The sequence below is a fragment of the Myxocyprinus asiaticus genome, chromosome 1 (assembly GCF_019703515.2).
Source record: "Myxocyprinus asiaticus isolate MX2 ecotype Aquarium Trade chromosome 1, UBuf_Myxa_2, whole genome shotgun sequence".
NCBI classification, from domain to species: Eukaryota; Metazoa; Chordata; class Actinopteri; order Cypriniformes; family Catostomidae; genus Myxocyprinus; species Myxocyprinus asiaticus.
Genome location: NC_059344.1, coordinates 6,533,716 through 6,550,006, shown reverse-complemented (window position 1 = coordinate 6,550,006; position 16,291 = coordinate 6,533,716). Strand labels below are relative to the sequence as shown.

Below are 16,291 nucleotides of genomic sequence, written 5' to 3'. Positions count from 1 at the left end.
ATATATGATAATTGATTCCTCCATACTCTTCAAGTGTATTTTAAAGTTCTTTGCTGTCATATTTTCTCTCACTTTTGTTGTTCTTCCTCTATGGTTCTCTTCATGTTGTCAGCTGGAAGGATGGCCTTGCTCTGTGTGCCCTCATCCACAGACACAGACCAGACCTCATTGACTACTCTAAACTCAGAAAGGTGCATCTGAAGTTTCAGTCTGTTTTCTTCTGCCCTTTACTTTTTGTTTTCCTATAGTCTATTGCTTAGTTTTATACACAATAGTTTTATTTCCACTGTCTAAACTCAGAACAGACTTGAGCCCAATGCCCCAGATCTGTGTTTCATAAAATCAGCCCATGACTTACAGGCTCAAATAAAATTCTAAAATAATTACTTGTAAAAATACTAAAATTTGATTGGAGTGGCCATGTTTAAAGCTGATGAAAAATATACTTGTTCTGCCAATATACTCACACTGGTGACCACAAATCTTTGCATTCTTTATTAAAAAGTTGATACACTGCTTGGCAAGCATAAACAGCCTAATAAGCTCAAGACAAATTCTGAAGCAGGATCTGGAATCTCTCTTGTATATCTCTTGACTGTCTCAAAGCTTCTATGATTGATCTAGTCAACCCATTTTGTTTGGAGAGCTTAAATCTAACTCAGTTTTCTAATGCATCAGAATTTACATATAATACTGAGAAAATGAAAAATATAATGATTTATAACATTTAAAACCTTGAAAAATCGTATAAACTCAATACAGACTGGAATCATTGTTTTTTAAAGGGTATTTTATGATTTGACATGTCTCTATATAGTTATTTGTTCACTCTTATGCTCTGCTGACTCTCTTCTGTTATTTTTTGTCTGAAGGATGACCCTATTGGAAATCTGAACACTGCATTTGAGGTGGCAGAGAAATATCTGGATATCCCTAAAATGCTTGACGCTGAAGGTCAGTAAAAGCAGAACCTCCCAGCACACCTCAGATTCTCATATCAAACCAAAAATCAAAGTTTAGGTAATATTAACTTGATTCTCTCTTACGTTTGCCCTCAGATATTGTTAACACCCCTAAACCTGACGAGAAAGCCATCATGACCTATGTGTCCTGCTTTTATCATGCCTTTGCGGGAGCAGAACAGGTAAGAGTCCTTAAAAATCAAATGATTATGTTGTAAATATTAAATAAATCAAAATAATGTCTATCTTCATTATAGTGTGAGATGTATCAACTTTTTTTTGTGTTAACGATTTATGGAAATTGGCATAATGAATTGAGCTTCCATATGCACTCCAGTGTAGTGCAGAGTGAATGTGTAAATCAGGGTAAATGAAGTAAGGAAATTCAGATATGGCCATCATAAACTATAAGCCGCTCAGTTTCTAACAGGATTTTGTATAGCACTAAACTTCTCGTTCTCTCTCTCTCCAGGCTGAGACAGCTGCTAACAGAATCTGTAAGGTTCTGGCTGTAAATCAGGAGAATGAACGGCTAATGGAAGAGTATGAGAAACTGGCCAGTGAGGTGAGGAGATTGGTCGGCTTTACTGAAGCCTCTGATAAACATCCAATAGAAGGGAGTTTTCCTTGTGAACACTATTGCTCTGTTTTACAGAATGGTCATTTTAACATTTTAGGGCTATTGTTTACAAACTATGAAAACTAAGAGGAGCATTTAGGCCTAGTGCTAGAGCCCATATCTTTGAATATATCAACCCACATAAGAAAACAATGGTTATAGGAGAACAAACTGATTTGATGATGTTCGGGTTTGAGAATGCTCACACACATACAGTATGTACAGTATATAAAACCAAACATACTCAGGATGTGTGCATTTATGTAGGTTCAGTGATGTTTCACGTTATAATTTTTTGCAAGCAATACAAAGCCTGATCATCTAAGACAACACAGTCTCATGAGAATTCGTAAGAATAGTACGTGATGGCAAATTCGTAAGGAAACGTACGACTTATACATCAACCAATCACATACGCTTCCCTCTTGTCCTTGTAGACCCCGATGTTTGGTTTCTTCCATGTTTAAAAAATTACCTAACAAAGAAGTCTAACATCTTACCCAGACCCTAAACCTAACCATGATAGTAATGTAAAAAGCCCTTTTGTGTACGACGGAAGAAAGCGAAACTTCCGGGTTCAGAATGCGCGTTCATAAGATATTTAGTCATTTTAACACCTAACCAAACCCCATACCTAAACCTAGTCATAAATTTAAACCTGTGACCTTGATTGTAATTGATAACTATGTTTTGTGTGCCATGGAATAAAGGAAATATGAGGGTTTTGAAGGAGAGGAGGAAAGAGTATGTAAATGGTTGATGTAGAAGTCATATGATTTCTTAAAAAAATTCCTAAGAATTCACATCTCTTACAATTCTTACGAATTTTCATGAGATCGGGTTGGATGAGACGCCTGTTTAACACTTCAAGAATAGTGAATAAAAGCTAGCTTTTCTGTGCATTTTCTTTGAAGGATCGCTTTTCGTTATTAATTTCTCTATAGTTTAATAAGATTGTGGAAACAGACCGACATCACTTCTGAAACAATTGCTGTGATAAAATATTTTTACGTGTATAGTTTTGATTGCACTTTGTACCACAGCTATGCAATTTGCATAAATAACTTTGATTGAATAAGACTTGATCAAATATGCTCACCTAAACTATGCTGGTTCATGTTTTGGAAAGCACTATAACTGAACTATGGCAAAAGACTTCCAGTACTCATCTGGATCTTGAATCGATAACTGACTGAATGTTGTTGCATGTGCCACTGAGTGCTGTTAAACTCAACACTGAGTTTTGCGCAGAGAGTGCCCTGATGATCAGACTGCGAGGCGATTTTATCAAAATCAGACTGAGGGCTAGATAAAAATAATTGGTGGGCGCATGGGCTGCCAATTGAATAGCCTTGCCCTTGTGAGATGCCTCATTGTCTACTGTCTACACATGCAGCTACTTTCAAAGGAAGCATCAAAACTATCATAATGGAACATCATAAGTGACTGAATCGAAATGCCCTACCTAGACAGAAACTCCACACTAATAATGAAGCACCCAAGAGAATTGACTAGTGCTCACAGTTGATTTCAGTAGTGTTTGATTTTAGCATCTTGCTAAGCTAACAACTTGATACTCTAGTAAGCACAAAAATACATAGCACCAGCATGGTCTGGCTGGTGAGAATGGTTTACTAAGGTAATCTTGTTGGTTAAGCTAGTTAAACAGCCCAGTATTCAAAACATAACATATTCTAGTGACCAGCATTGTTGGTATTTTCAGCAGGTGATCAGTACAGCAACAACACTCTTTCTACACCCTTCCAACACATTCTCATGGCTGTCAATCCATCCCTCTATGTCTCTTCTTTCTCTCTGTAGTTGTTGGAATGGATCCGTCGTACTATCCCGTGGCTGGAGAACCGCACAGCAGAACAGACCATGCGTGCCATGCAGCAGAAGCTGGAGGATTTCCGGGACTACAGGCGCGTCCACAAGCCTCCCCGTGTTCAGGAAAAATGCCAGCTGGAGATCAACTTCAACACCCTGCAGACGAAACTCCGTTTGAGCAACCGCCCCGCCTTTATGCCCTCTGAGGGGAAGATGGTGTCGGTGAGTTAGGCTCAACTCATCTCATTCCCAGACTCTGAAAAGATTATATTCCTAAAAGTTAAGATCCCTTGTGTCTCTAAAGTGTTGTACATTTCTGAACCAGTAAAAATAACCAGAAACAAAGGTTTTGATCTGAGCTCTTAATCGGAAAAATAATTGTGGTAGCAACTTGTAAGAAACCAAAATATCAGTCAAGTTGAGCAATTGGTCGATATTTGACATGATTAGCATTGGTTATTAACCATGCCTGTTGACCAATTAACAGAAATGTTCCCTCCCACATGCGTCAGTTTCAAAATCTACCGACAACCTTGTCGATGGATAATAAAACATTTTCAGTTCCAAAAAATATTTGACTGAATATTGTGTAAAATAAATGTTTATTTAACTTTAGTCATTTTGAGAATGTCTCATTGATATTCAGTCAAATGACTTGAGACATTAGACTTGTTTGTTATGTAAAGTACCTGACATTTAAAGGTGAGAGATCAGGCGGTTACAGTCAAGGGAGGAATCATAAGAACTGTTAAGTTGCTGTTTTTATAAGAAGTTGTACTGTATATGAAGGTTCAGCAAGTCCTTTCCCATGATACTTTTAGTTTGCACAGATAGAGGAGAGCAACACACTGCAATTGACCCTTCTCTAAGCTCCGCCCCCATTAGTTACTGTTGCTTGCTCAGACAAGCTTTGCAACACGGCACTTAGAATTGAATAGGAGATTGCCATGGATGTCACAATTTATGGCAAAATATGCCCATAAACTGAATGAATATTATTCTTACTCAGGCTGGAAGTAACCAGATTACTTTTTCTAGTTAAGTAGTAATACAAGTTGATTAATCTTATATGATGTTTTGTATCGGAACATTTAACCTATCAATACCTGTCCTACAACAAACGCATTATTCTTTTGTGGGGTGCTTCATCCGTGGAAATCTGAGGGAAACTCCTTCATGAACCCTGGCAGTGGATGATGTGGTGACTACAAAGAGAGCACACTAGTGAAGACGATGCGCTGAGAGATTTAGCTACACGTGATTGCAACAGCCAGTGTTTATACTGTGGATTTCATATAATTTCTCATTAGCAAGCCAAATTCTGTTTATTTCAAAAAGCTCTCGTGGGCCGCATCAGAACAGGTGGCAGGCCGCAGTTTGCACACTCCTGGTCTGTATATGGTAATGTGAAAATGAAGTGATTTGATTTAATTTGCTCAAAAGCTACTTGTAATGTGACTTTGTTATGAAAAGCCACACCCACTCCATAGAAATTTGATCAATCAAATCAAGGTGATGGTGATAAGATGATCAATCAAATTACAATCCCAGTCTGACACAGTCTGTGTGTGTAATTGCAGGACATTGCTAATGCATGGAAAGGTCTGGAGCAGGTGGAGAAGGGTTATGAGGAATGGCTGCTCACTGAGATCCGCCGTCTGGAGAGACTCGATCATCTGGCAGAAAAGTTCAAACAAAAATGTGGCCTGCATGAGGCCTGGACTGCAGGTACATGCTCAGATTCACACATGTACAAAACAAGAACAAGATGGTCTATTATACTTGCAGAAAGCTATCCTTAAGCATTCCCATTCATCTCAGTAGCAGTTGCTCGACTGGCACATGGCCCTCCTAGAAGTGCACGATTTAGGCTCACAGAACTTTTTGAGAACTTTTTGCTTGTTCTTGCGGTGCTGATTTGACAGAATGTGTTTCCAGGGAAGGAGCACTTGCTGTCTCAGAAGGACTATGAGACGGCCTCTCTGATGGAGATCCGAGCTCTAATGAGGAAACATGAGGCATTTGAAAGTGACCTGGCTGCTCACCAGGACAGAGTGGAGCAGATTGCAGCTATTGCTCAGGAGCTGAAGTAAGACAAAGACCGAGAAAAAAGAGAATTCACTGAGAATGAATTGTGCTCACTGATAGCCTTGTTTATTTGCACAAGCTGTCTGCAATTTGCACAGCGCAATTCACAGTGTTGGGCAAGCTATTAAAAAAATTTAGCTAGTTTAGCTACCAACTTGACTGAGAAATTAGCTAAGCTAAGCTAAAAGCTACACTTTAGAGAAAGTAGCTAGTCATACTACAAGCTACACACTTGCGACATATAAGCTACTTTTAAGCATATTTTTTATAAATATGAAACATTAAAATTGGTATAGTATAGTATAGTATAGTGCAGGGGTCGGTAACCTATGGCTCGCGAGCCAGAAGTGAAAATCAAGTGGCTCGCCGGGTGTCTCACCATTCTCCAACACATGATCGTTTAAAACTTTCTAGAGATAATTTTCCTGCAGAAAGTGTGGGTGTGATTGCAAAGCTTGAAGTCATAGACACGGTTTTGATTTCCTTTCTCCTGAATTTGTCGTAAAGCCTGCTCCTGGTGAACAAGGTTTGAAATTAACAACCGCCAAATGCGCAGTGCGCAGTGGCGGGTAATTTTGCTGATGTACCAGCCACTGTGGAGGGCAACCTGTAAGACTTCTCGGAGTGATATATGACAAGAAATAAGACACAATCATGTGTGATTATAGTTTGAAGAACTGACGAAAGAAAAGCTGCCGATGCGCGTCTGATTTGATATGTGTGCGCAGTTAGCTCTGCTGTTCACAAGTGCAATGAAAACGCTTCTCCAAGACATGCACATGCATAGAGGTCTGGGCCTCGTTTTCCAATAACTACTGATCTTAGTGGTTAAGAGCATTTTCTATGAGCGATTTTATGAACGTTCATTATTTTTTATGTGCTCCCAGGGTGTGATATACTGTAGTACCTGCCAGCCGCCAAATGCGACGAGGCTCAATCCAGTTTGCGAGCTCCTTTGTCTAAATGCAGGTATTTCATGCACGAGTAATTTTGCAGATCTACCCGCAACAGGTGGGTGACCTGTAAAATGTCTTGGAGTGACACATGACAAGAAATGCTGTTAGTCACAAAGACATGCGCTTGAAGAAACGTTATTATATTTTTATTATATATGAACAGACAAAAGAAAAGCCATCATTGCTCATGTCTGATTCACTGTTTGTTCAGAGGCATGCAGCGTGACACTGTCTCGTGGAACACAAAAGAGTTATCACTCCTTTTTCTCTGTTTCATTCATCTGAAAACTTTTTGCAAGGATAATGTCTATGAGAATTCTGCAAATGATCTCTGATCATCTCAGAAGGTGCTGTGAGTTTCGTTTTATTTCCACAGAGCAGTTCGCTTTTACGCATTTTGAACGCAACTCTTTTATATATAATATATATACAGTATTTGAAACAAAGATGATAGTGATTAAATCATAAAATAATATAAGACACCTTGAACCTAAAATTGAGTTCTTTTTTACTGTTCATAGTTCTTTTCTAAAATTTTCTTTTTTTAGGCAGCATAAACTGTATTACCAAAACGCAATACAAATACATTCGATAAGAACACACATTTGGCAGCATTTTTTTGGGGAACACATGGGAATTTATTAGGCTTATTTATTATTATGATTATTATTATTATCTTTACATTTATAACTGTCTTTAGGTCTTAATTTGTAGGCTATGAGTAATTTTTCACCTATTGTCGTTGATGGATGTTTGCATGATGGCAAATGGGGCCGTTGGAGATGGTAAATGTTTGGATTTGAGGTGGTTATATATAAGATCTTTTGATCACTTCGTTATTTTAATTGCTTTTTAGTTTCGTTTAAAGTGCAATTTGAATTTAGAAATGTATTATGTTTAAGTTTTTCGTGTTTCAATAAATGTATTTAATTTTTAAAGCAAAATCAATAAAGCAAAAATATTCACTGACCATGGTCAGGGGGGTTGACGATATAATTGGATATTGCAATATTTTTTAAGGCGATTATCGTTAAAATATTTTTTACATATCGCCCAGCCCAAAAGGGAAGTAAACTTTTTCATGAGCAATTGGAAAATAATTTTATGGAGACCCACACAAAAAAGTGTACTCAATTCCATATTACAACATGTTACCTATTAATTGTGGCATATTTGTTTTGTTTTTGTGTTTTTTAGTAATCTATGGGCATAATAAAAATGTTATTTTATTGAAAAACTTTGAAAACTTTTTTGAAAATAGTAAATTATTAGTTTGTGCTATGGCTCTTTCAAAAAATGCATCAACCAAAATGTAAAAATTGGCTTAAAAATATTATCAGAAGGACTATGACCACGAATAAACCCCACTTCATCTATATGTATAACAGATGTACATTATTACTCTGCCTAATCGATTAGCCAGAATTTTAGATTTTTTTTTTTTTTTTTTACATCTAACTGGATCAGGGAAATAGGACGATAACTTTTATACTCATTTGGGTCTTTATCTTTTTTAAGAATGAGACTGATCAGTGCTTGCGTCATGGTTGGTGGTAGTTCACCTTTCTTTAATGACTCTGTGTAAACTTCTAACATAAATGGACCCAGTTCTGTGATATAAGATCTAAAAAATTCTGCAGCAAAACCATCTGGCACTGGTACCTTACCTGTTGGCAAGGTTTTAATTACTTCAACAAGCTCCTCCAAATAATATCTGAGTCAAGAAAGTCTTTTTGATCACTCGTTGATTTAGGGAGTTCTAATGGCTCTACGAATTTGCTAATATCTTTATCGGTAGACATAGACGTGGAGCTATAAAGATTGAAATAGAATTCTTTGAAGGCTTTATTAATATCTGTGGCAGAAGTAAATATATTGCCTTCAGAAGAATTCACTAAAGGAATGGTGGAAAAAAAAAACTCTCTTTATTATGTATCTGGCAAGGGTTTCCCTACTTTGTCTCCCGTCTCAAAGTATGTCTGTCTTGCCATGAATAACCAAAACTCAACCTTCTGTGACAAAATAGTATTGTACCTATACTTTAGCTAAGTCAACTCTCTAAGACCATTGGATGACATTTGGCGCTTCAGCTCTGTTTCAGCACTTTTAATACTCTTTTCCAATTCGATGAAATCTTGTGCTTTGATCTTTTTAATGAATGAGGCATATTGTATAATCCGCCCCATAAGAACTGCCTTTAGGGCCACCCTAAAAAAAAAAAATCTGTTGAAAAAAAGGTGTAGTGCTTGTAACTTTCCCTCAAGATCTATAAAAAAGTTCTCATCACCAGCGTTGGGTGCATAAATATTAGCCAAAATAAGATTTTGCCCTTGTATTTCAGCCAAAACAATAATGACTCTTCCTAAATTATCTTTGATATGTTTGAGACATTTTAATTGTAAATGCTTACTTATCAATGTGATAAGTGTGAAATGTGAAATGCTTACTTATCAATGTCCCCTGCTCTTACTCGAACCAGCACTACAAAACACATGCCCACCCCATGCCCTACCAAGTTTTTCAGCTTCCTGTGGAGAAAAGTGCATTTCATGAAGGAACACTATAGCACATTTTTTACTATTAAGAAAAGATACCACCTTCCTTCTTTTTATAGCGTGCCCCAGCCCATTAACATTCCATGTGGAGAGAAACATTTTACCTATATTAAAGTGTGACATATTGACATGCAAAGAAAAAATGTGTACCCAAAGCTAAATTACATAGACCGCTATCCAACACTGATGCAACCACAAAATCCCCAACGACACATGGAACAGAAAAAAATGCTCTTCAACAAAAATGTGCATAACAGTCCCAACTTGTGTCCATCACTTGGAAATCCGACGGTCCATGCACACTCACAAGATTTTCTGCGACACTGTTGCTACCAGATTGAGTCCGGTGATTTTTACATGTATATGTGTGTATGTATATATATATATATATAGTTTTTTGTTTTGTTCCTACTTTTCCCTTTCTTTCCCCCAACATAAACCATGCCATTAAACTGTACATAAATACATAAACTGTATATAAACTGTTCAATAAAAAAAATAAATAAATAAATAAAAAAAAATACATAAATAAAATAGGCCCCAGTAAACAATAACATCGATCCTACAAACTGAATGAATGAGCTCAACAGCAAGTCAACAAAGGGAGGGAAAAAACAAAAGTCAGTCAGGAGCCAGTGGGCAGACAACAGAAAACAATCCCTCTCAGGCTGCATCAGTAAAATGCACAATATGTAGTCTGTATTGTTGATCAAGTGCAGACAAAATTACCCACTCACACCATTGATTTAATGAAGGCCATAGCTTGTCGTGGGCATGTAAAAGTCATACATCTGACCTTGCCGTCAATTCTCAGCTTTGCAGGAAAAAAGCAGTGTGAAGCTTACCTTCTGCTGGTGCAGTACTTTCTTACACTCATTAGAAACCATCCCGCTTCGCTTGGGTCACTCTAGCAAAGTCCGTAAAAACCATGATGTTGTGGTTGTCCCAGCACAACTTGCCTTTATGCCTTGCTGCTCGTAGAACAAAGTCTCTGTCAGCCGACCACAAGAATCTTGCCAGGATACAGTAGATCGCATGCTCTAACTAACGGCCCGCTGTGTCGATCAAATTCATAATAAGCCCCTCCAAAAACCTCACCATATCTTGACCTTCCTTTCCCTCGGGAATTCCAAAGAAATGCACATTACGTCTGCTCTGATTTTCCATATCCTCTAGTTTTTCCCACACTCGTTCCACATCAGCCTTTGAAGCAGGCGTGTTAGTCTGTAGCTCTCTTTCATCCGACTCCAGAAACACAACCCGTTTTTCAACATCCTCCATCAATTTCAATCACATTTGGCATTTTATAAAATCTCGAGTATTCCATAAACAAGTGAATCTCCATTGTGATTGGATCAGTCAATGTGAGCACACTTTGAACATTTTTCATAACATAAAACTTTAGACATTAAATGCAATGATCTCATGGAAGAGTGGATAGTGGATAGTGACAAACTGTTTTTTTAGGAAAGTCCTGTGGTAGTTTTTGATGCTATTTAGTGTTTTGGGAGAAAATAAAATAAAAGGAGCCTTTTTCCCCACGGAGCCTTTAGCCCCGTTGTACATTATATACTTTCCTTTGTACATTTCTGTATGTAACAAATTTATGTATGTACTGTACGTATTGTCCTGTAATTCTGTGTCTATTGCATTTCTGTATGTACTCTGAGTAGTGAGTATTGGTAGTTAGTATTTCTCTTTGTAGAGAGTACTGGAAGCTTCTGTTCAGAGGCCAAATTCCTTGTGTGTGTGTGTGTGTGTGTGTGTGAGCATACCTAGGCACAAGATGATATGAGATGGTAATACCATGTTACTATGAGATACGATTACCATATTAATGTTCCATTCTGTATTAACACGTGCTTCAAGGTAATTCAAAGAATACCGTGGTACATGCCCAAAAACATGGTAATATTATGGTACTTTTTTACAGTAAGGCTACTGTTAGTGTTTTAATACTCTTTTTGTTTTCTTACCCTTTTCGGAAATGTCTTTACCCGCAGTAGGTCATTCACAAGCTGCACACTGAATTGATTGTAGATAAATATCCACTGCATTCAGTGTTGTTTTTCTTTTCGATGTTTTAAAGTATTCCACTACTGTGTGGGTGAGTAAAAAAACCTCTCCAAACGATTCAGTGCGTATGTGAGCAGTCCAAGTGATTCACCCCGTGTTGCAATTCCGTATGACCAAGTCATCGTAAAGAACTGATTAAAAGAGTGATTCATTTTCAAATCGGACATCTTTAGTTTCGATTCAAAACTGCCGACACAGTGTGTCGTTGTCCAATGTGACATAGTGCTTTGCAATGCTATCCTGCTACCTAATCCATAGAATAGCGTCTCTACTGAAAAGCTACATTATTTAAAATCTGGCGAGGCTATCACCTCGCTACTGAGAAATGTAATTGAACGAAAAACTTTGCAACTTGTAGAGACGCTACTACCCATCACTGGCAATTCCCCATCTTGCAGACTGGTTCTGAGTGCTAGGTTGTGGAAGATGTAGCAAACTACCATGATCTGGCATTCTGTAATGCTATTATGTATGATTTGATGAATTACTGCTGCCATGATCACTGTGCACAAAATATGTGCAAACATCTCTTTGCTTAAAATTCCACTTACTGCCCCCAGGTAGTCACAATCTGATATCAGAATGATTCTTGATGTATCTCAATTCTTCAGAAACAGCATAGGGGTGCAAGTCTTTGGAGAGTTAAGGTGTAAATTCTGTGTAAAAATTCAGCATAAAAGCCATATTATTCTATAGCCATCTGCTTATAGAATAAACAGGTATAAAAATATCAGAGGTGATTCTGTGGCTTTCATTCTTTGAAAAGGAAAGCTGCATCAGAATCACGGCTTTAAAAGATTCTTAGACATTTAAATTATTTATTTTTTTCTAGTGAGTTAGACTATCATGATGCTGCTACAGTGAATGCCCGCTGCCAAGGGATCTGTGACCAGTGGGACAACTTGGGAACCCTGACCCAGAAGAGGAGAGATGCCCTTGAGGTACTCAAACACTCTCATTTACATAGACAAAAGGAAACAAACAATTGCTACTGCTACAATATTTGGAATTGCAATGACCATTCAACTTGGTATACATATACATATATCAGTATATCTAAAAAGCTTTTAAGGAATTGCTTTGTGACTGTTTTTGCCTAATATTGATGTTTATCATGTGATTCTATTGTCTTTACCACCCCCAGCGTGTAGAGAAGCTTTGGGAGACGATTGATCAGCTGTACCTGGAGTTCGCTAAGAGAGCAGCGCCCTTCAACAACTGGATGGATGGAGCCATGGAGGATCTGCAGGACATGTTCATCGTACACTGTATTGAGGAAATTCAGGTTGGCAATTCTGGCAATTTATGCTAAATTGATTTAGAAGGCTTGTACAAAATCCTAAAAAAAGAGGAGCAGGTTTAAAGATGGTTCGCAAAGGTTTTGCCTTCTGTAATGTGACATTTCCGATTGGAATAGATTATGCAGCTGAACATGTAATTCTTAAAAGTGGGCTGTGATGTTATTGATCAATAGAATTTTTCTGCAAACATGGCCATGATTACATAAGCCATAAATTCATTTCAGAGCTGGAGAAACGTATTACATTTAGATAAGGGCTGTCAATCGACTGCATTTTTTAAATAATTTTAATTAATTAATGTTAATAATTCAATATATGATTAAATAATGATAAATAATTCTATTTGAATAATTATAAATATAATATACAGTATAGATTATAACAAATGTAATTCAGATATTTAAAATAAATTACAATATTGTGGCAGACAACTAAAGCATTTTCAAGTTTGAAACTTGAAGAACTTAAAAACACATCTCTAGACTCATGCATTTGAAGTTGCGCTTCTTCCAGCTGTGTTTGGACACAGGAGGGCATTTTCATCCTGGGTAGGGTCTAGAAGGTAAACGTCTCATGTCACGATGCTCGTGCACTGTTGATGCTTTTGCCGCTTCTCATGGGTATGTGAAGTGGCGAAACTCACGGATCTTAATTAGGTTATGGAGAGTAAAAGATTATTTTTAAATGGTCTGTTTTGATAAATAGTCATTCTTGATGTCAAATTCAAGAGCTCAAATAAATATTTCAGATAATTAATTTGTTGTGGGATATCTTTGGCTCTTGATAGAATACATAACTTGACCCTTCGCTAGGCCTTAGCGTTTCTGACCAATCCTGTCTTAGCAACTGTTGACCTTATTACTCTGACACGCGTTTGCTATTTTCCAATGACAGCCTATCCACCTTTTTCCTGAACACGAAAGTGTTCCATGATTCTACTGTTTCTCCAGTGTTTTTACTCACATATGTTGATATCATTAATTATTCTGAGTGTTATGACAGCCAATAACTGCATAATTTGAGCCTGAAATGACAACACTTGGACGTTGTTCTCCTCTGAATCGCTCGTTTTGGCAGTTTTTCTTGGTGTCTCGAGACCAGAAATAGAAAACAGGCAATTAGAATCATCATGGCGCCCCCCAGTGATTGCTCAGGAAAACTGTGTGTTTAAGTACTTTTAAGCGAAATTTTAGCAAAATAATCAAAAACATGTAAAACACATTGTTGCCGGGTCATTTGTAATAGTAACTCAAGTTACCCAGAGAGGACACCCGCATTGTGTTTCTGTCCTTTTTAAAAAGAATCTTTAAATATATCTGGAGAAAAGCATGTCCTGAATTAAACTGTGTCAGCCCTCATTCCCAAATGAACATATACAGTAACATCTGCAACGACACCTACATTTGCTCCAAGGTAAATTAAAGCTAATAAAGAAACGTTAATTCATTTATGTATTGATTCAAGTCATAATAAAAGCGAGAGTAAATAAACAGTTCGCAGCATCAAAATGAGTGTGTTATGAGACGTTATAAACAGTTACGCTAATGTTATTAAATGTGTAATAGCTATTAAGTGAAGTTTTTCTCTTTTCAAGTGACTATAATAATAGTTTGCCTTGATTTTGATTCACAGTCTCCACAGTTTTAAATCAAATTACTGTGTAATTTAACAATTTCTCTTCAAAAGACTTCAGATAAATATGCATTACAATGCCACTCTTCATACCAGCCCATGTAAAAAATATTATCCATTCCGTTCATGAGGATATTTTGCCAAAAATCACGCCCTTCACGGCAATCTCCCATTCATTCCAGTGGGAAGTTCTGCAGAGCTTTTCAGAGCAAGCGACCATAAATAAGGTGGGTGGAGCTTAGCGAAGGGTCAATTGTCAGTTAATTATTTCCAACAATTAAGTAATTGTCTCCATTTGTTAGGAGCCTGAGTGGTTGGTCTAGTGGTAGCATATTTGTCTATAGTGCCTATGGTTGTGGGTTCAAATTCACACATTCGCAAATTTTTATTTTAATAAATCAAGATTGCATCCACATATCTGTGGATGTATATCTTGAGTGGGGACACGTGTTTGCATATTTCTTTGTGATTCGACTTGAAAGGAATGAGCAGAGCGCAAGTCTGTGTGCACGAGAAAACATAACAGCTCAAGCCACTGATACCAGCCAACGAGCACTCATCATACCATTCAAAACACATCAGAGCACCTGATCGTCACTTATTTGAGCACACACGAATTAAATGGAAACTCTTGCTCAAGAATGGGCAATGTTCCCAAACCCCCCTGCACATGATGGAGAATGTACCATCCATCCAACCACTTAATTTATGTGTTATATACCCAATTTAAAGTTATACGTGCCTTGACATGAACTTCTGTCAAAACATTACTGTACCCTAGAAACATGGGATGCAATATGATATTTCAAGAAGACAAAAGGCTTTTTAATAAGTTATACATGTGTCACCGGTCCTAATCGACCCGCCCCGAGTGGGATTCGAATAAGCGATCCTCGGCATGGGAGTTGGACACGGCTAACAAGGAGACTATAAAGCCATGGCCTGTAGCCTTAGTCGCTAGTGCATCTGTTAAGGCCAGGAGAGTGAGGTTTACACACTGCACAACTATCACGTACCAGCTGGCTACCATTACACATAGCACCTGTGATCATCATTGCATGACTCTTAATAATAATAAAAACAATAACAATATTTTAGTGACTTAGTGCAAATACTGTAGCCTCTGCCTAATAATAAATATTATTATCATCTAGAAAAAGCTATTCTAAACAGGTAACAAAGACAGGAACATTAATAAAGACCATAACAGCTTTGAAGAAATACAACTTTAACATTCTAACATTCCTGCAACTGAACAGAATTAACATTACCAGTTGTACAAACGTTACCTTCTAGACACAACCTTCATCCTGAGCTGTCTGCTGTCAGAAAGCAGTGTTGCCTGATCTTAAAAGAGCAACAATTAACCTGGTCTGGAAAAACAAGCCCCAACGACCCAATTTTATTTCTTCTTCTTCCCTGTGCTTATGGAGGGTCCGAATGCATGCATAGTGCACATGTTCTTCTGAGTTAATAAAAATAAAGTCCTGAATCAACTTTATACTGCTTTAATAACATATACTGGGATAAAACAAAAGAGACTACAGTCAGCACACTTGTATTACTCTTTACAGGGTTCCCTTTGTCATGGAAAACTTGAAAATATCAGAGTATGAATATAGTTTTTCTCAAAATATTTCATGAACTTGAAATTGCTTGTGTGTACAGTATAACTTGCCAGTCCATAATGATGTCTCACTTGTCACTGAATCATTCTTTTGAGTCAGTAATTTTGAATAAGGAAAAGACATGGAAATTCTTATGTCAAAATGGTGGGAACCCTGACTTGTAAATAACTAGCTGAAATCACAAACTAAGGCTCGAATAAAAATAAACTGCACGAAGATTACAAGTCTGCTTCTCCACCAAAATACGGTAAAATCACATCTGTATTAATGCATTAGGCTAAATCTAATTAACCGATCAGTGACATGTACACAATGGAGAAATGAACTTTTACCTTAGTATTTTCCATGTATGTGTCTCTATAGTAATTATTGCCATGATCGAGGAAATTAACTGACCTGCTTTGTCACTTACAGACCCAGTTTCAGATGAAAAGCGTGTTTATGTGCTTATTTGTGAGATCATGAGCATCAACTAGCCCAAAAACACAACTGTACTCTGAGAACAAGCCCAAAAAAATACAACCCATGACTTCCTATATTGATAAGCGACTTCCTGAAAAAACAAGCCCAAAGTCGCTTATGACATGGCAACACTGTCAGAAAGTGTGGTTTGTTGCCTGTACAGCTGTGCGTTGCCTGTACAG

At 37.4% G+C, this 16,291-nt stretch overlaps 1 protein-coding gene across 1 annotated transcript in view; it reads left to right on the top strand.

The window, feature by feature from the left end:
* LOC127448784 (alpha-actinin-2-like) overlaps positions 1–16,291 on the top strand; it is a 62,458-nt gene that overhangs the window by 35,337 nt on the left and 10,830 nt on the right. The window contains exons 6-14 of the mRNA XM_051711630.1: positions 113–191; positions 873–954; positions 1,059–1,144; positions 1,435–1,527; positions 3,403–3,633; positions 4,992–5,139; positions 5,350–5,500; positions 11,919–12,027; positions 12,231–12,371. Coding sequence (XP_051567590.1) covers positions 113–191; positions 873–954; positions 1,059–1,144; positions 1,435–1,527; positions 3,403–3,633; positions 4,992–5,139; positions 5,350–5,500; positions 11,919–12,027; positions 12,231–12,371 — 1,120 coding nt within the window. The remainder of the gene's footprint in view (positions 1–112; positions 192–872; positions 955–1,058; positions 1,145–1,434; positions 1,528–3,402; positions 3,634–4,991; positions 5,140–5,349; positions 5,501–11,918; positions 12,028–12,230; positions 12,372–16,291) is intronic.